Raw genomic sequence first — 20,437 nt, 5'->3', positions numbered from 1 at the left:
TTGACTAATTTAATAACTTTTTAATTAAAAAAGAAAATTTTCAAACGATACCTTAATATAGAAGTTCGGATCCTCTCTAGTATCTCTCTCCAATTCTTCCTACGGGGACAGTTCAGATTGGGCCACATCCCCAACTTAACAATGAATGGCTCAGATCCGCTTTAGCACAAGAAATAAAAAAAAAAAAATCCCTTAGAACAGTGATTCTCTTCTCTCATTCTCACAGACTTGAACTCCACGAAGGAAGATGGTTAACAAAGGAAGAGGAAGATGACGACCATCATAATGTACACCAATGGCAATACCTAAATCCTTTTTCCGAACTGCGGGCAAAGTTTCTCTCTCTCTCTCTCTCTCTCTCTCTCTCTCTCACACACACACACACACACACACACATATTATTAATCCAAAGAACCCTAATTTTATAGATATATTTTGCCCTAATTTTTTTCCTAATAGATATAGTTCACCTTGGTGATGTGTATGACTCAAAAAAATTGGGAAAAATAAGATTGATGAGTGTAGAGTAACTAACGAATTGTGCTCTAATTTTGCCCTATTGATGAGTGTGGAGATTGATGAGTGTGGGAACCCTTTTGGTGATTTGTATGAATCTGTTTATTACCACATTTGCTTACTAAGAGGTTTTGGACCTTAGACAAAATCAGTTCACTGTTTATGAGGCTTGACAACCAAATCTATCATACAAGTAGGGACATATCATTTTACACAGAGAGATTGAGGATGATATGCTGAGGGAAGGAGAGAGGGGGGAGAGACCGAGAACATTTTCAAGCCACTTCGCGAGAGTGGGTTTCAGGAGGGGGGGTCGTCGTTGATGTTCACCAAAGAGCTTTGCTGTCGCGAGATGGAAGTGATCGCTAGTCAAGAACTTCAGAGGGTGAGAACGGACTGTTTTCAGTGAAATTATGGATTTTTACTTTTTTGTTTTTTGGGGTTGAAGCAAATCTGAGCCGCACATTGTTAAGGGGGAGACGTGGCCCACTCTGAACTGTCCCTCGTAGGAAGCACTGGTAAGAGATACTAGAGAGGATCCGAACTCCTAATAAAGGCCTGTTTGGTCAGACTTAAATTTATAAGAGGAAGCTGCAGATGACAAAGCAAAGCAATGACTCATTCTTGTGCCATGGATTGACAATGTGTAGATATCATTACCCGTTTTTTTATTTTATTTTATTTTTTTTAAATACAGAATTTTACATACAAAAACTACCAAAAAAATATTTAAAATTTAAAATATTTAGATCATATTAATTTCAAGTATTGCTCAGCTCACACTACAAATGTAAAACTACATTTAAGAAAAATCTTTGTTTCTTGTAACAAGAAGCATTCGTTGTTGAAGTTCAAGATGTGGGGAAAAAATTAACATAATCACATAATTTGGCCAAAAACGAACTGAGATTGTTGCAAGGAGAAATCAATTAGGCTAGAACACTACAGATTTTTCGAAATACACCTCAGTCATAGGTTAAATACATTCTAAACGAGAGGTTACCAATTCAACCTTTGTCCCCATCATGCACTTCCTATCCTATCCCCCTCTCTCAATCCCTTCGGTTAAATGCATCCATATATAACTGTTTCCTGATGTAATACCAAAATAAAGAAATTAAAATTAAACATACAGATTTTCCACTTCACTAATAATTTATGGTGTTCGCTTCCACTACGTGTCATGTATAACCAGTTCAGCAGAAGCTTATAGTAGTTCAAACTTAACTGCTTCATCAGACATTTAAGATCTTGTGAGCTAAAAATGTTAGATGCAGTTTTACAGGTACATACTCAGATGTATCAATATGGGTCTAAAATGATACACACAGTTATGACAACTAATTTCCTTTCTTTATAAGCTGCTCTGCTAACTAAACTCCTATAAATGTAGAAGTCAAAGGTTATAATATTCTTCACACTTTGCTTGCATTGCAACTAGTTTTGTGCAGGTCTGATTTGACTGACTTAACCCAGTACAATCTCAAAGAAGCTGTACTAATCGAGCTCTTCACAAGCCAAATCCACTCGGTTTGCACTATGTACATGGAAATTGAACAAAACCTTCCAGAAGGGCCTTCATAGGTGAAGAAGCTTACCGTGACAAATGGTCCAATTGAACCCTTCATTCTGCAATCAGTTTGGCCAAAAATCAGCTAGTTAGCATCCCACAAAGAAGAAGAAAAAAAATTCTAGCATGCTACCAGCATTGCAAACCTTTCTAGCGAATGATTGCTTGTTAATCTACATGAATGCACTGTGTGAGCATTCTCACACACATAGGAGAGAGAGAGAGAGAGAGAGAGAGAGAGAGAGAGAGAGAGAGAGAGAGACCAGCACTCATGGATAACATTTACAGATGTTTAGCTCTCCAATCAACTGTAAAATTCTCATCATTGTCGTCATCACTAGACGACTCTTCATGGTTAGACTCCTTGCCCATGACTTGAGGACCTCTACTATGTGTGGCAGACCTAGCAGCCATTAGCTCCATTTTCTTCTTCTTCAATGTTTCCACTCTCTCCCAATAGGTCCTGCAGAGATTGTAAAGAAAGATTTGACATGGCCCTTAAAATTATTTACAGTTAATGATAAGAAGAGGATATATAGCACATCTATCATATAATTACACAACACTGGACTTACTTTTGCTCCACAGACTCTGCCTCTTCTATCGTCTCAGCTGCATCAATCTGTGGTATACAATTTCCAACAATAGGTTAATGATCAAGTACACAATGTAACCTTGTGGTAGAGTGTAGAAATGGTTCTATGGATGGTGTCAGAAGATGATAAACCTGACCTCCTCTTCCTCCAAACGGTTGTCCACCTTCTGCAAGTCCTGTTGGATCAACTTTTCAAATTCCTTGTACTCATCCCTGTCCAGGATATGCCATAAAATTCAGGTTATGCTGTGCTCCGTGTAATAATATAAGAAAAATAATGGGAAAGAATTGTCCCAGCATCTAATTGTTAGAAAATGGTTTACAAAACCATCCGTTTTCGAAAACTTACAGCTAAAATTAGGTTGGGACCTACACATCGGTTTGGATGGGTTTGAGTGGTGATGTGTTCATTTCCCATGTGGAGATTAAGAATATGTTATTGGTTGTTCAAAACTATTTATGAGCGAATGGAAAATTGACACCAAAGTGAGCCATTTGAACATGGTGTATGTTGGTGGGTTGCCAACATGTCAAGTGTAATATGCTTGTCCCACATAAGGAAAGCTAGGAGAACTTAAGTGCATATTTAAGTTTCAAGTTTGACACTTTGGTTTGGGCCCAAAAGGCACCCAAGTTTTGTAAAGATTGGAGTTATGGACCAAAGTGGGTTGGATCCAAAAATTCACAGGCCGCCGCCGCCCCCCAAGCCGAGCTCGGGTTGTGGGTTTGATCAACCCGTATATATGTCTTTTTGAGCCAAATTTATTTGAATTTTCAATTCAATATTTTTGCCGGAAATTTTGAAATTCAAATACAAATTTTCTGCAAACAGTAATGTCCCCGTCCGACTGACTGCGACTTTCCGGTTTCTCTCTGCAATTTTTGGCCACATGCGTTAGGAAAGTTGCATCCTTTCCAGTCACCACTTTTTGGTCAGTCCAAACAGGTACTTCACTGCCTATAAATACAGTCCCTCCAGCCATTCCAGCATTGAATTCATTCGTTTCTTTCCTCCTTCCTTCCCTGCTTCATACCTTGCATATTTGAGAGTCCAGTTTCCAGCGAGAGAGTACATACACAAATTGGTTCACCAACAGTCTTCTTATAGTGCTGCAACTAGACCACAAAGACCATTTCATCCTAGGAGATAGACGTCCAATGCTCCGAAGCACCATGGGAAGGACAAATCTGTCTTAAGAAGAGAGTGTTGAACACTCCACTTGATCTGTTCTCCATCTCCAGTCTCTGCATCTCATTCTGCGAGTGTGCTGTACTGGTTTGCAGATTCATTTGCTTTAAATTGTAATACTAGATCTCTTAGTTTCTGAAATTGAAATTCAGATTGTCCAACACTAAATTCTTTAAACTGTTTGAAATAGGCAGAGCATATTGTGGTATGAAATTATAATACAATGCTGAAGAAGTTGAAGTTTTCAGAAAATAAGAAACACTGAATTTCTCCTACCATTTACGCCAAACAGCTAATAATTACCAAAATGCTTATTTTTCATTAATGTTAAAGGTAAACATGAAAGAAAGGAGGAGGAGACCAAAATAATGATGATGATGATCACTTTATCAGCTTAAAAATAATGTACTACTCAAATACCATCAGAAATGAACATCAAAACAAGACCGCAGTTTTTTCACACAGATATATTCGCGAAAACCCATCAAACTTACAATTCTCTAGTTTAGTTTTATTTTATTTATTTATTTTTTTTTTTTTTGGGGGGGGGGGGGGGAATTGAAAGAGAATAAAATAAAAATAAAAAGGAATAAGTATGGCATGGCAACTTCTACAAAGCATTAAAAATACAGAAAGTCTAGGGATCCAGATTGTGGCCAAGAATGGGTTGCGTGGTGAAGATTGAAATTGTGTATTGTGGGGTACACGTGTAGAATGAATCTGAACCATACATTGATGTTTTTCGGTAAATTCTGAGTATATTTTTCTGGGTTTGTAGTATTCCTCATAAAAATATCATGATACAGAAAATAGAATACGGTATTGAAAAGAAAATATCACATCAACATCAGAGTCAAAAGAATAAGATCATTCAACATGCATGTCTAAACAGAAGTATGAACTTGCAATAATAAATAAATAATAAAACAGAAGTATAAACTTACTTGACATCTAGCTTAACAGGTGTAATGCCGCGTGCACGTAGATCAGCATCTTTGTCATCAAAAAAGCCTTCTGGTAGCAATCCCTTTGCTTGCTTGGTTTCTGAACCAGCAATCAGTTTTGATGTCTGCATCTGCTCCTTGTCAGGCTGAATTTCATCCATTTTGCTCTCTACAACTTTGGCACTGGAAAATTCATCTATCTTACTCTCTGAGTTGAATGGTTCAGTCAATCGAGTTTGAGCAGAACCTCCTGCCTTTTTGTATGAATTAGGATTCCCCAATTTGGTTGCATCCATTCCTAGAAACACCATTAAGTCAGACAAAAATAATTTACTCTAAAAACATTATTCATAGATTTAGTCTAATCACAAACCCCAAAACTAAGAACTACAAAGATTTTGGCTACAAGAAGGAAGGCCAATAGTCGAGGCTCATTAAAAATAAGTCGCAGAATGGCGGAAGTATAGTTGAACTAATAATATATGCAAAAGGAGCAATACGTCTGGGGATTCTAGTAAATGATTCGTTGCCAGCGCCAAACTTTCCCATCCCCAGTCAAATACGATTGGGCATATATCCTTCAAGAGATCATGTCCATCACTTGGTCTGACAAAGACCTACACACGACTAGGCAAGGAAAGCTCAATAACTCAACTGGTAGGATGATCTGACTGGTTTCACGGATCATCCTATGCCTGCTTGTCGGACTTACTGTACCTGCTTCTCTGATTATTCCCGAGAGACAAGGAATTTTTCTTTTGCAGACTTGTTAAATGATTAAACTGTTATAGAAAACAACTCCTCTCACCTGTCATATGATATCAGTAAAAATTTTGAATTTAGACACCCTATAGTTCATGCAATCTTGCATTACCATGGTACCCTCAAGTTGATAATGATCTTGCACAATCACATATTAGAAACAGTAGAAAACCCTCACTTTGGTATGTGTAATTTGCTATCAATTTTATAGCTGATGTTCTCACCAGGGTCTAATTGTGTTCTGCTCTTCACCTCAGTCTAATTGTGTTTGTAAGTTTTCTGAATGGTTTTCTGTATATTCAATTGTGCATCTTTATAAGGAGGTCACCAGTTTATATAACCCTAAACCTATGATGGAAAAAGAAAAATACGAAAAAAGGAAATACATCCAAATAGTTACACCACCACAATCTTTCCTAATTCTATACACAATACAATCTTCCCTAATTCTATACACAATATATTTCTCACACCCCCGCTCAAACTCAAGGTGTTTTAACAGAAAACACTGAGAGTTTGCTACGAAGAAATTAAAACCGAGTGGTAGTGTGAGTCTTTGTGAAGAAGTCCACAAATTGCAAAACCGAAGAGACAAAAGGAAGCGAGATAGAGTCAGACGGCAGATGCTGTTAAACAAAGTGACAATCAATCTCAATGTGTTTCGTTCGTTCATGGAAGACAGTATTGTGGGCAATCTGAATAGCACTGCGGTTGTCACAATAGAGGGAGGTCGAAGAAGACTAAGGAACACCCAAATCAGATAATAGACAACGAAGCCAAACAATCTCAGTAGTAACATGAACCATAGCACGCTACTCAGCTTTGGCAGTAGAGGGAGCAACAACAGTTTGTTTCTTACTTTTCCAAGAGATCAAGGAATAGCCAAGAAACATACAGAAACTAGACGTGAACTTGCGATCAGTAACATCACCAGCCCAATCAAAATCAGCATAGGCCACTAAATCCAGAGAGGAAGTAGAGGACAATAGTAAACCCTGAAAAATAGTACCTCGGAGATAGCGAAGAATCTGAACAAATGCAGCCCAATGTGGAGAGCGAGGAGCAGAAACAAACTGGCTAACCACATGCACAGCATAGGCAAAATCAATAAGAGTAACCGTCAAATAAACTAAGCAACCCACAAGCTCGCGATATAAAGTGGGATCATCCAGTGGGACACATCAGTAAAGTTGAGCTTCACATTAAGCTCAGTAGGTGTATCAGAAACCTTAGTATCAGTAAGACCAGCACGGTGAATGACCTCATTAGCATACTTACCCTGAGACAGAAAATAGCTTTTTAGAGAAGAAGCAACTTCAATACTAAGAAAATATCGCAAAAGACCAAGATCCTTCATCTCAAAGGTGCGGAAGAGATGCTGCTTGACCTCAGAGATAGCAGAAGAATCAAAGCTAGTGATGATCATATCATCCACATAGAGTAATAATGCAACAAATCCAACTGAGGTGTGGAGAAGAAATAAGGCAGAGTCCTAAGCACAATGATGAAACCCAAACTCAGTAACAACAATCTGAAAGCAATTATACCAAGCACGAGGAGACTGCTTCAGACCACATAGAGCACGTCGAAGACGACAAACCTGTCTAGAGGAATGGTGAAAGCCAGGAGGACGTATGTAAACCTCCTCAATGAGATAGTTATTAAGAAAAGCATTCTTAACATCCATTTGATAAAGAGGCCAAGAACGAACAGCAACGACAGAGATCAAAGTACGGACAATAGTCATCTTGGCAACAGAAGCGCAGGTCTCCTCATAATCAATACCACACTCCTATGAGAAACCTTTGGCAACCAGACGAGCTTTGTAGCGCTCAAGAGAACTATCAGAATGAGTCTTGATTTTGTAGACCGATTTGCAACCAACCTGATTCTTACCAGCAGGCAAAAGAACCAACTTTCGAGTACTAGTTTTCTGTAAAGCAGACAACTCATCCTCCATAACTTGAACCCAATGAGGATCCTGACAAGCCTCCTTGTAAGACTGAGGTTCTAAAAAAAGGTGAATAGCAGACAAAAAAGTACGATAGGAAGCAAAAAAACAGGTATTAGACCAACCCAACCTGTTTAGGAGACGACGCTCACGAGGAGGATAGCGGTGTACAGCAAGATCAGAGTCGTCAGAAACAAAAGAAACAACAATAGGAGTAGATACAACTGGTGGTGGAGGAGCCTTGCAACGAGAATAGACCAACAAAGGAAAGGAAGAAGCAACCAAAGGCGAAGGAGCCATAGGTGACGGAGACGGAGAAGTAGGAATGGCCTCAGGAGGAACAGTGGCAATATACTCATCTAATGGGACCTCAGAAGGAAATAGATCAATGTGAACCAAATCCTCTTTAGAAACAGGAGCAGTAAGAGGGGGAGCTGAAAGTAAGACAGACATTCGAGAAAGGCCACATGACGAGAGACATAGAGACGACGAGAGACAAGGTCGTAACAGTGGTAGCCTTTCTGAGTAAGACTGTAGCCCAAAAAGACACATAAGACAGACCGGGCACTAAGTTTGGTCCGATCTTTACAGGGAAAGAGAACAAAACAAGCGAACCCAAAGACATGCAAGAGGGAATAATTTGGAGGTTGGGAATACAAAGCCTTATAAGGGGATTGACCGGAGAGTAGGGGAATCGGCATGTGATTAAGGAGGAAAGCAGCAGTAAGAACTGTCTCACCCTAGAATGGTGCCAGAACAGAGGCAGAGAGAAGGAGAGATCGAGCTGTCTCAAGGAAATGACGGTGTTTACGCTCAGCACGACCATTTTAGGCAGGGGTATCAGTACAGGAGATTTAGTGAATGGTGCCCAATTTGGCCAAATACTCACAGAATTCAATTTTAAAGTATTCCCTACCCAAGTTAAACCGGAGTATTTTAATTGTGGCCCCAAACTGTGTAGTGATCATAGACTGAAAGGTACGATATATCTGGTAGAAGTCAGATTTATAAACCATAGATAAACCCAGTATAGTGGGTACAATCATCAACAAATTTCAAATAGTACGCAAAATCCCCTTTAGTGAGAACAAGAGAAGGTCCTCAGACATCAGTATGGATAAGAAAAAAAGAGAAAACAAAAATAGAAGTACTGTTATTAAAAGGTAAAGCTGTCATTTTAGCAAGTTTACATTCTCGACACTCGTTAATTTGACTAGGAAAAACTTTACCTAACAATCCTGACTGAGCTAAAGACCGCAAGCGGTCAACAGACAAATAACCTAAACGAGAATGCCATAAATAAAACTGACTCAACTGAGAATCTAATTGAAAAAATAAAAGTGCAACAAGAGAGATAGACGGAGAAAGATGCTGACTTTCCACCACATAGAGATCCCCAACTCTACGGCCGATCCCAATCTGCTTCTTGGACACCCGATCCTACACACAACAGACAGAAAAAGAAAAAATAACATCAAAACAAGAAACATCAAGCTGACTGATAGAAAGCAAGCTAACTAATAGTTGAGGAACATAAAGAACAGAGGGAATAGTAACAGCGGACATGGCAGAGGGTAAAACAGACCCAACAGATAAGACAGACATACCAAACCCATTAACAGTATTAATAGTAATAAGGAAGGGAGGGGGGATACATTTTTGGAGTAAGGAAATATGGGGAGTCATATGATGAGAGGTACCAGAATCAAAAAGCCAGACAGAGGAAGGAATACCTAAAGAGGACCCAAGCAAACCTGAATGAAGAAAGGTGAGAGCAGAGACAGATGAAGATGACTGAGAGGTAGACAAGATTTGCTGAAGCTGAGCAAGCTGAGAACTCAAGGAAGCCAAATCAGGACCTGAAGCCGGAGTGGATACAGTATAAGCGGCGGGAGGATGGAAAGAACTCTGAGTTGGTGCTCGGGACTGAGACTGCTAAGAAGACGGATGTTCCTTCTTGAGACAATTGTACTTCCAATGACCCTTTTGATGACAGAAAACACACTCATCTGATGGTAGGGGCCCCTTCTTGGTCTTTGCAGTGGCCTGAAGCTGATGAGGTGGGGGGTTCGACAGCAGAGGAGGCTGAGTAGGAGCCAAGAAAACAGATGGAGATAGAGTCTGACTGGCCGTCTTAAGACGAGTTTCTTCAGAGAGCAGCTCACGAACAATAGCATCCACAGAAATGAGAGGAGACCGATGAAGGATGCCACCATAGATAGCCTCATACTGAGGGGAGAGAGCCGTTAAGAACTGCACTAAACAACCTTGCTCCCGAAACTCAACATAAGTGTCTGGTGCCTTGAGGCTAGATGGTTCCATGAGAGCCAACTGATCTCAGAGGCCTGTCATCTCTATGTATAAGTCCTGAATAAATTGATCCCGCTGACGAGTACTCTGAATTATACCGCTTGACAAAGTTGGACTAATGATACACCTCCTTGGCAGTACTATATTTGGAAAACATCATTCCTATACGGTCATCCACAGAATTATGAAATCAAGTAAGAACTTGGGCATTATCACAATCCCAAGTGTCACAAGAAGTCAGATATCCTTCTTGTTTCGGGTCCAATGGACGAGAAACAGAACCAGAAACATAGCCCCATTTTTTCTAACCAATAAGGAAATTCTTCATGACACTAGCCCAATAAGCATAATTGGCACCAGTGAGTTTACATCTGATTGCTTGGATTTTGGTGTCTGTCATTATAATAAATCAAAGATTCACAGGTGGAAATATAATAATGACTAACAATTGGGCCAAACTGTAAATAAGTGTTTTGACCCAAATAACAATACTGAGAGAGTCAAAGCCACGAACTCAGAGAGACAGAGAGATACAAACAAAGCAAGGCAGAGCAAAGATCGACCGAGTGAGGCAAATCAGCACCACTTCGATCGCATGAACCAAGGTTCGAAAGAGAGAGTTCAGGCGAACACGATCGCATTGCTAGAGAGAGAAGCTTCTGATGATCATGAACCAAAGTCGATCGACCAGGAAAATCAGACGACTCGACTCCAATCAACGAAGATGAGGCACGACGTCAACTGAGGGACTAAAGCAGCAACTGAACTGATGTCGCGATGCGAACCAGAGAGAGATCAGTCGAGAACTTGTTTCAATATCGCGATTGGGGAAGAAGATCACCCACAACTCACGACTGAGAGAGAGCAATAGTTTCTAGGGTTTTGGCTCTAAGACCATGTAAGTTTTCTGAATGGTTTTCTGTATATTCAATTGTGTATCTTTACAAGGAGGTCACCAGTTTATATAATCCTAAACCTATGATGGAAAAAGGAAACACGAAAAAAAGAAATACAGCCAAATAGTCACACCACCACAATCTTTCCTAATTCTATACACAATACAATCTTCCCTAATTCTATACACAACATATTTCTCACAGTGTTCTGCTCTGAAGAACACAATAATATGTTATTTTCGACAAATGCATCAGTTTTAAAAGTCAATACAACCTAGCTTGTAAAGTTCCACAGGCATCACTAAAGTGGCTAATATCATCCTTAATTTGTCTACAATCTTAGCTGAAGAACAAAAAAGGGTAAGCCCGCATAACAGGTCCTCACCAGTTTTTTGCATCTTTGTCTTGTTATTGTCAAAAAAATCTGGCGGAAGAACAGAAGATGGCCGTTTCGGCAATTCCATCGAGGCTTCAGGTTTAGAATCACGCAACTCTGTAGAATGTTCATTTTTTTGTTTGGGCAACTCTATAGGGGACTCAACCTTTGCATTATTAACCCGTGTTAGTCCAGCAGCATTGGCTTTGACATTATTAATCGCCTGTTTAAGTATAAGCATCACAAAAAGTTAGTATTCAAAACAAACAAAACTCAATAACAAAACAATGATGGTTGTAACAGAATAATAAAAAAGACATAAATAACTCTATTATTTCTCCTCTATATCATTCTTCTTTCCCGTCTCACTACTATCGCTAGCCAGAACCGCCATCACACGTTGGGAAGGTAACGTATGTGTAATCAAAATTTTTGTAACCAACATGTCAAATGCAATATTAATTAAAAAACTATATTATTAGATGTTTTAATTTGATGTAATTGAAAAAATATGATCAAAATACAATAGGATGTGTGGCCAGATCACTTGCTAGAATAGAAGATCACCGTACATCATGTTTTCAACAACACTTGGCACAACTCAGAAATTTTGACAACTTTTGAAACCCAATATGATGAGGAATACCCTCTCATAGTTTTGCAATTATAATTTCAAATGCAGTTTTCTTGCTCTATGAAGTAACTGGGATAAAATTTATTTGCAAGCTTGCAAATATTTTCAATTTTGAATGACCTTTAATAAGAACAAGTAACTCAATCGCATCCTTCTTAAACATTGCTGTTCAATTCTTGCAAATAACTTTAATTTTTGAAGGATTGATGAATAAGAAAAAAGCGAGAGTTGAAATAAAGAAATAAAGGAGAAAAGGAAAAACTAAAGCAGGGGAAGAAGTTTTTTAAAATAGATATCGAGAAGAGAGAAGAAATCAAAAATGCATAATCGAAACAAGGATAAAGAGTAAAAGAGAGCTAGAGAGAGAAACGCATCTAGAGTTTTTAAGAGTGAAGACTCAAACTTGAAAATGGACACTAAGTTGAAGATCCAAGTTGTTACAAGTTGCTTCCCCAATCTTTTTTTCCCCATATGTTTTCCCTAAATTAATTTTCTCCACATGGATAACCAAGGGATTTGGACTACAGCTATGAAAAAAAAAAAAAAGATGCAAAACATTTTTTCTGCAATACATTTCTTTCTTTTCTCCCCACAAGATCAAAGGGGTCCGAACAACCTTGTACGTGAATATCTAGAGTGGAAGTCCAACAAAATGTTGAAGCAAAACGAATAATGAGCCACTTATTTATTTGAATAGAACATATTCTGTACTTTTTCTGCAACATGACAAGATTAAAGTGTCTAACCAAATGTTACCTAAAAAGGTGAGATAATCGTAAATTTTATAATAATAAAAAAAAACTTTGGGGCGGCAGTCGCCTGTGCTAGCCCCTCCCTCGGTCCATCCTTGCTGCTGCCACCACCAATCTTTTATCTATATATGCAGCATAATTTTATTCATAAAGCAGTACAATCAGGATATTATCATCTTTGAGGTGTGCTACCATCTTTTGCAAGATACTCAGCCAATGCAACGTGTCAAAACCACATATATATCATGAAGTTGGAATGATAAAGTTCACCTCGTGATGTTTACGAGACGCTTGATGTGCAGGCCAAAGTGACTCGGATTTCAAAACAACATCACAAACCCTACAGACAGGTTGATCAAATTCATTGTACCTACACGAAAAGAAAAGGTAAACAAGATGCCACCCGAAACACTGTCATGATAACATCAGTTTACTTCTTGAAATCATGTCATTTGGACAATGTACCATTTGAAGAACAGATACATAAGAAAGATAAAGAAATGTCGCAGTTAAACAAAAGAATTGACAAGAAAAACGGGGGGGAAAGTCAAGGCTATTTGTTGGTATACAAGACAAATAGCTCCTTCAGGTACCGGGAAAACTAAAGAGATTTATTTTAAAAAATCCATCAAATTTGTTTGGCTTTCATGCACCCCTACAAGATCGCATTGATTTTCCAATGATCACCACTAAATGAGCTTATTCCCAAACCGCAAACTGTAAGATCAAGGTTTTATTAAAACAAGCTCCTTTTTCCAGCAAATGTTATGATAACATGTTGATGTTTCTAATTAAGCACATGATTTAGAAAAATCTCCATGCATCAATAAGACTTGAAATATTACAAATGCAAAAATCAAGGAACCAACTCTTAGTAAGATATTTCAGAGACACGATAAATTCTTGTTTTCTACCAAATATACACTGCTGAAATTCATACTGCTGTCCATACTCTTATAGCGATCAATAATTTTTCCTAGCCATGAACAACATTCCAATGTTTAAGTACTTCAAACTTAAGGTGCCATAATAGTTAGAAATCAACCAAGTGGCTACAACAGAAACTCTGGCTTAGGTTCATCGAATTATGAAACTTCCTACAGATTTATCATTAGGTCAACCCAAACCAAACTCTTGTTATATATAGAAATGTTCCACCACTAAAGAAACAAAATGGCTTATGGAGTTAACCAAAACAAAAAACTTAATAGCAAAATACACTTCAAAGCATGTTAGTCACATGAGAGAAAACCGGGACAATTGTTAAAAGAATTGATGAAAATTAAAGAGCTGCTAAAATCAAGATGGCAGGTCAACATGGCTAAATTAGATCATAAGGGGATCTACTCGCTCCTCTTCTGACATGAGGCGTGGATTCAGGCTTCGGGAAATATAAGGCATATGGCAATACAGAACACATAACATAATTGGAAGAAATAAGGGTCAAAGTTTAGACCAATCACAGTAGTTCTAACTTCTACCTACAGAAAGAACCATCAGAGTCTTTGGGCGTTGCTTGGGATGCGTTAAGTAAAGACTGATACATAGAAACTAAACAATAAGCATGAAAACTACCCATTTAGCATCACTAAGAAATTATTTTTCTACTTTTTATTTCATTCTCAATTTGAGACTCTAGTTCTCAAGAAAATATTAAAGAACTCTTTTGAATCCCTGCAAAATAAACTATTTCTAACATATCATTGAGTAATGGCTACAGTTAACACTACTGAGCACATGAAAATGAACCCAGGGAAGTCTTCAAATTATTCACACAAGTAGTTTCCAGTATACGTGAAAAATAACTCTGGTTAGGACCTTCTTTTAACCCACCCGTTCTTCCATTTTCTCTGATGCCTTTCCAATTCTAACATTATATTTTGCCAGAAAACAACCACTCTTTTTGTGTAGACGTAAATCATAGTTGTTAAATCGGGATTCGTATCGTGAATCGAAATGGTCTCGTACCAAATCGCGAATCGAATCGAATCGCGAATCGTAAAGATTCGATCACTTTTTCTAAATCACTTAAAAACATATATCTGCACATTTAGATGTTAAATGTATCTTATAAATATAAAATATTTAGACTTAAATCAACAAAAATATTATTTTGAATGATAATCACGTAATTTAATAGGTAAGAAGTTAACAAAGGTTTCTATGTAAAATCACCATCTTACCTTTTTTTTTTTTTTTTTTTTAGATTTTTTTATCAACCATTCTTAATAAAGGTAATAACCAAATAGAAACTATTAATTTATAAAGTAACAATAGTTAACAACGATATTGATATTTGGACAATAAGCATATATACTTTTCTAAGTAAGAGTGAGCAAATAATAAGAAAGAATTATTTAGGATATTTTATTTTAAAGCCTAAAACATTTTAACAGGTACAACTGACCTCACACATGTAGTATTCAATTTAATAAAATAGTAATAGATAATTCATAGTGTAACTCTAATTTTAAACATCTTTAGAAGATATATTACAATTTTTTGAAGGGGACAAAAATGAGAAGAAATGTTAAAAATATGTTAGGTCAGACTGAATCTGATTGGATCCTATAAAAAATTCTATGATCACTAAAATAATAACAAATCATATATATATGTTGGTTATTTTGGTATTAAATACTATTAGAGGTTGTATTATGTCATTTTCACTAAAAAGATGGAAAAAATAAGTCGAAAATATGTCGAACACAGTAATTTCAAAAATTGCATGAATCGTAAAAACTGAATCGAATCGTGAATCGATTGTGAATCGTGCGATTCACTAGAGATTCACTTCCGAAATAGATTCACTCATAGATTCATATCGATTTTGCAAAAATTTCGTATCGAATCGTGAATCGAATCGCGAATCGTAAGATTCTGATAACAGAGACGTAAATATATATATTCTTCACCTAACAAGGACTCAAAACCTTCATAAATTAAAAAATGTTTTCTTTGTTTTTATAATGCATTTTAAGCTTAAAACTATAAAATTCTGGGTGTGTGCATCCCATTTTCTGACACAGCAGTGCATCTTCTCATGCTTTATTGATTTAGCTTTCAGAGGTAATTTTTTGCCTATCACCTGAGCTTCCCTGACTCTTCAAGCTAATGTTATTGACAACTTCAACACCTAGCACCAAACTCCGTGACACACACGTTTGGTACAAATACTAAAACATCAATTATACTTAACTCAGCTCTACCAAATCATTTCCCACTAAACTAAAAAAAAAAAAAAAAATTAGGAAGCATAATAGTTACTCAAGGCACAATACACAATTACACACAACACCAAGACATTGATACCAACATAGAGGGATAATGCAAATAGAAACAAGAAGTCAGGGTATTTTGTGGTTTTAGTGCATTGGCATTGGAGCATGGGCTACATGTCATGAGAGTAATTAAGGATAAAGCAAATTACCTCACAAGAGGAGATTCTATGCGCTTCTCCAGCTTATTTGCATTCAGTTTAGCTCGATACAAGGCCTTCTTTCTCGCTTGAGCATCCATTGTGAGGCCTCTTTTCACTAGACAGATAAAACTCACCTCAAGTCTAAAATCAATAAATATTCTTCTACTTCAGTCAATGAACTGAACCTGTTGTCCATTTTGAGGAATAATTATAAAGGAAAAAAACTACTATCATTCAAGAAACAGGCCAGTAATAAAGATACAGAACTCCAAAAATATACATCTTTGTTTGAGAAAAAAAGACCAAGTCAGAAACACCATAGAAACTCCACCTCACAACAAAAAAACTCAGCGTTGATAAATAGTATTTCTAACAAAATACATAAGCCAATAACATACAGAATAAATTTCAGTTCTGACTGACTTATACTAGTCATACGTAAAACCTAGTTCTCAAAGGGGGTCTTGCCATTGAATGAAACAACCAATATGGAAGCCAAAAAAAGAAGGATACTGAATACGAGACAGAGCCTCTCCATACTTCCCTGCCACATGAATGATGAAACCACACATTCTTCCCAAGTGCAACATTAGTGTCTGCTCACTCATTTCGACAAAATAAAGCTTGAACGAATTGGGTTTCAAACATAGGAATGAAAAGCCAGTAGATTTAATAAACTTCACTTCATGCAACTTGAGTTCTAAGTAACCAATCTAACCAACTCTAATAGTTTTATCAGCTTTTTGAATAACAGACATAGAAACTACAGTGAACAACCCATATTCCCTCTTAAACTCAACCAACAAAACAAACTACAAACAATTTTAAACAACTAGTTGTCTAATACCAACATTCCTCAATCTAAGAATTCAACTCCCCTACTAGCTCCTTACATATGCGTACTATAAAGCACGGACACCTCTCTGGAGGTAACGTATGGGTGTCGGACACGGACACACGTCGGACACATGTTGGACACACTACCTAACGTGTCGCTTTTTTTTTTTTTTTTGAATTTTTGCAGCTGGACACTCTTCGGACACATTGGAGACAGAGAAAGAAAACCTAACCCATTGGAGAGAGAGAGGGAGAGAGAGAGAGAGACCCTAACCATTGAAGACACACACACAAAGAAAGAGAGAGAGAGAAAAAGAAAGAGAGAGAGAAAGAGAAAGAACCTGTTGAAACCCTAGATCGAGGCTAGATCGAGGTATGTTCTTTGAATCTGTTTGTGTTCGACTCTTTCTCTCTCCCTCTGTTCGGTGCTCTCTGTTCATCTTCTCTCTCTATCCGTCTTCTTCATCTCTTTTCATCTTCTCTCTCTGTTTGTCTTCTTTCGTCTCTCTCTCTCTCTCTCTCTCTCTCTCTCTCTCTCTCTCTCGCGCGTTGTATTCGACCCACTTGCTGCTTTGTTCGACTCTCTCTCTTTTTTGGGGTGAACAGACTCTCTCTCTCTCCTCTTCGTGTGTTTGATTGTCTCTTAGACTCTCTCCCTCTTTTTCCCCTCTTTTTTACTTTTTTTTATTTTTTTAATACTCTTGTTTGCTGAACATTAACGTATAGAATAATTTTTTTATTTGTAAAAAAAACAATTTAATTTATGAATGATATTTGATATTAAAATAAATAAATAAATAAAAATTAATTTTACATATAATAAATAAAAAAAATTATATATATTGAGCATGTCCCCAGCATGTCATGTCCCTCATTTTTTAAAACTTTGCATGTCCACGTGTCCGTATCGTGTCTGTATCGTGCCCTGTATCGATGTCCGTGCTTCATAGTATGCATATATAGATGTCAAACTTTTTGCAAACACTATACACAACAGAAACTCAGGCCTCGTTTGGGAATAGGCTAATTTAGTAACTTTTTGGCTATTTGGCTAAAATATGAGCTAAAAAAAACTAGTATGTTTGGGATGACTTTTTGGCTTTTTACGAAAAGATGTGCAAAAAGTAGAGAGAAAAGAGAATCTTGAACTTTTTGGTATGGGTTGTTGACTTTTTGGCTAATTTAGTAACTTCTTGGCTTTTTGGCTCAAAGGGAAGGTTCTCAAACGAGACCTCAGTATAAATTTTACAACAAAAGAACACACACAATTACCATTTTCGCTTCAAAAATTAAAATATATATATAATAATAATTTAAATTATTAAAAAAAAAAAAAAAAAAACCACAAATCAAAAACCATGGATAAAGTATAAACAAAATTAACGCACATCTGCAAAACCAAATAAATTCACAACCCAAAATAATGTAAAAATAAACTATGAAAAAAACCCAATATAATGCTAACTTATATGATAAGGGGTTGAATATAGGAGCTTTACTATAAGGTAATTCTTGGAGATCTTATTTTATACACATATGGGATACAAAATACTCGGACTTAACACAACCAATGTGTGTGTATGAATATTGATTGTGTGTACTTGGAGTTTATTCCTAAAACCTTGAACTGAATGCCAGAGTGAGCTGGTTGGAATTCTCTATAACAAATAAATAAATGATGATGACATGTGTCTGACATGTAGGTTTAAGACTTACATGCATTAGCCTTCAAAGAATAAGTGTGTAAGCTAAGTAAGCTCTGTGAGAGCGCTCGCATTTGCCTCAGTGCCATGTGCCGCAGTGATCAACTGTGTGCCTTGATGTCAACAATGATATTTCGCACAACTCTTATTGACATTTTAATCATAATTGCATTGCTCAAAGTGTCTAAGCCAAAAGGTAGCGTCTAGGCACGAGATGTGTTCAGCATGCACTGCAGGACCTGGGTATGTTATGGTTTGGAGGCCAAAGACAGGTTTTTTCGTGGTGCTTCATCCTGCCAGGTCGAGTTATCTCTGGCCAGTCCTACCAATAGAGAGAAGTTGTGCTACTATTGTATTCAAAACAATCTCAAAGATCTCGACAATTCATAACAGAATCAAACACCCTTGACATATTGTGATAGAATTTTCAAAATATCCAATGGCTTGTTACGATCATGTAGTGTAAATAAAAGGCAACACTTTCTTACATCATAAGTTCCTTCAAAAATTATATTCCATATAGGTCATCTATGTGTATGTACTGTGAATTTTGAGCTATGCACTTGAGCTTTGGTACTCTACTGCCCCTTTTCTCCTCCCTTAGCTACTCTTCATATATCCTAATCACTATTTGAATTCCCGGTGTTCAACGTATTCTATCACTCATCAGTGAACGTCTGACCATGAGATCTTTGTCTCTACAAATATTCAATATCTTAAAAACAATTCCTATAATATTGATGTCATGTCAAATAGACTATGCAACACGGACACGGAAACAGGACACGACGTGGTCACAACAGGAGGACTCGCAAATTTTGAAAAAATGGGGGACAAACACACTGGGGACATGCTCATTATATGTAATTATAATTATATTTTTATTTATTTATTACATGTCATATAATTTATTTTTTTTCCTTAAATCATTGAAAGGTAACAAAAAAATGCAAAACAACACTGACAAAAAAAAAAAAAATTAAAAAACCATACATCCTATTGCTTTAACGTCAAATATCATTCACAAATGACAAAACAATTGCATTCCATCAATACATGACATATGACCATCATCTGTTACAAAATCCATGAAAACCACAAATGTAAACCTATCCAGGCACCCAAAAAAAGAAGTTCCCGGAGAAAAAATGAAAACAGACAACCGAGAGGAGACAAAGAGATAGAGAAACGAAGAAACAAAGAGACAAAAATAGAGAAACGAGAAAGAAAATAAAACCGAAGACAAGAATAAGAGAAATAGACCGGAAGAAAATAAGAAGAAAAACGAAAAACAGAGAAGAAACATACCTCTGAAAGGGCCTTGGATCCACCTGCGAGTGAGAAATCTACCTCCGAAAGGTCTTGAACATCTTCGTCTTCACCCTTTCTCTCTCTGTCTCCAACTGGCTAGTAGGGCTTCTTTCGCACAGAAACAAAAGAAATTGGGTAAAATTACACCTGCCTCAACATTTCAATAAAATACAAAAAAGCTCACAATTTTTCAATAAAATACAAATAAGCTCACAATTTTACCATAATTACATGTAAGAAAAATTATATACGAAATTTACTTTTTAAATTTATTTTTCAAAGTATGTGACATAATTGACTTGTGATTACACAAAAAAAAAAAAAACTGGTAGGAGGGAGTTATTTTAAATATTTTAATTAATTGGAGTTATTTTAAATATTTTAGTTAATTGTTACATTATTATAAAATAATTATTATTAGAGAATATATGCAAGTGAGAGTTAAGTGATACTTGATAAAGTTAAAAATTAAAAATTAATGCCTCGTTTGGAAATATATTATTTTAGTAACTTTTTCAATTTTTTGGCAAAAATATGGGATAAAAAAAATAGTATATTTGGAATAATTTTTTGATTTTTTACGAAAAAATGTACAAAATATATAAAAAAAAATCTTTGATTTTTTTGTATAGGTTATAGGCTTTTTATTTTTTTAATAACTTTTTAACCT

At 36.7% G+C, this 20,437-nt stretch overlaps 1 protein-coding gene across 6 annotated transcripts; it reads right to left on the bottom strand.

Moving 5' to 3' along the window:
* Positions 1–1,633: 1,633 nt before the first annotated feature.
* Positions 1,634–19,939, bottom strand: LOC114310248 (zinc ion binding protein). 6 transcript variants are annotated; one of them, XR_014327912.1, is made up of 9 exons: positions 19,765–19,932; positions 15,926–16,031; positions 12,766–12,865; positions 11,119–11,332; positions 4,815–5,112; positions 2,819–3,954; positions 2,662–2,708; positions 2,350–2,549; positions 1,634–2,145 (listed from the first exon to the last, which is right to left on the bottom strand). XR_014327912.1 is itself a non-coding variant. In XM_028256196.2 (9 exons), exons 2-8 carry the CDS (start codon positions 16,012–16,014, stop codon positions 2,369–2,371), a joined length of 1,005 nt encoding a protein of 334 aa, XP_028111997.2. In that variant the 5' UTR covers positions 16,015–16,101; positions 19,765–19,939; the 3' UTR covers positions 1,634–2,145; positions 2,350–2,368. The 6 variants fall into 6 exon arrangements, 4 of the variants coding, with proteins under 4 accessions (XP_028111997.2, XP_028112000.2, XP_082723079.1 ...); XR_014327911.1 differs by having other exon boundaries at positions 15,926–16,101; positions 19,765–19,912; XM_028256196.2 differs by having other exon boundaries at positions 2,819–2,894; positions 15,926–16,101; positions 19,765–19,939.
* Between the last annotated feature and the right edge of the window lie 498 nt (positions 19,940–20,437).

This window comes from Camellia sinensis, chromosome 4 (genome assembly GCF_055761805.1).
Source record: "Camellia sinensis isolate YWXY chromosome 4, ASM5576180v1, whole genome shotgun sequence".
In the NCBI taxonomy this organism is placed as follows: Eukaryota; Viridiplantae; Streptophyta; class Magnoliopsida; order Ericales; family Theaceae; genus Camellia; species Camellia sinensis.
Note: the sequence above shows the minus strand (reverse complement) of the source record. Positions and strands in the feature narration are given on the sequence as shown.

What these genes read in the sequence shown, in the direction of transcription:
- LOC114310248 (XM_028256196.2), bottom strand. Translation starts at nt 16,014, where the DNA reads ATGGATGCTCAAGCGAGAAAGAAGGCCTTGTATCGAGCTAAACTGAAT. An exon ending in CGTCTCGTAAACATCACGAG is followed by an intron (nt 11,333 to 12,765) that starts GTGAACTTTATC and finishes ATACTTAAACAG; the next exon opens with GCGATTAATAATGTCAAAGC. An exon ending in ACCGTTTGGAGGAAGAGGAG is followed by an intron (nt 2,709 to 2,818) that starts GTCAGGTTTATC and finishes TGTATACCACAG; the next exon opens with ATTGATGCAGCTGAGACGAT.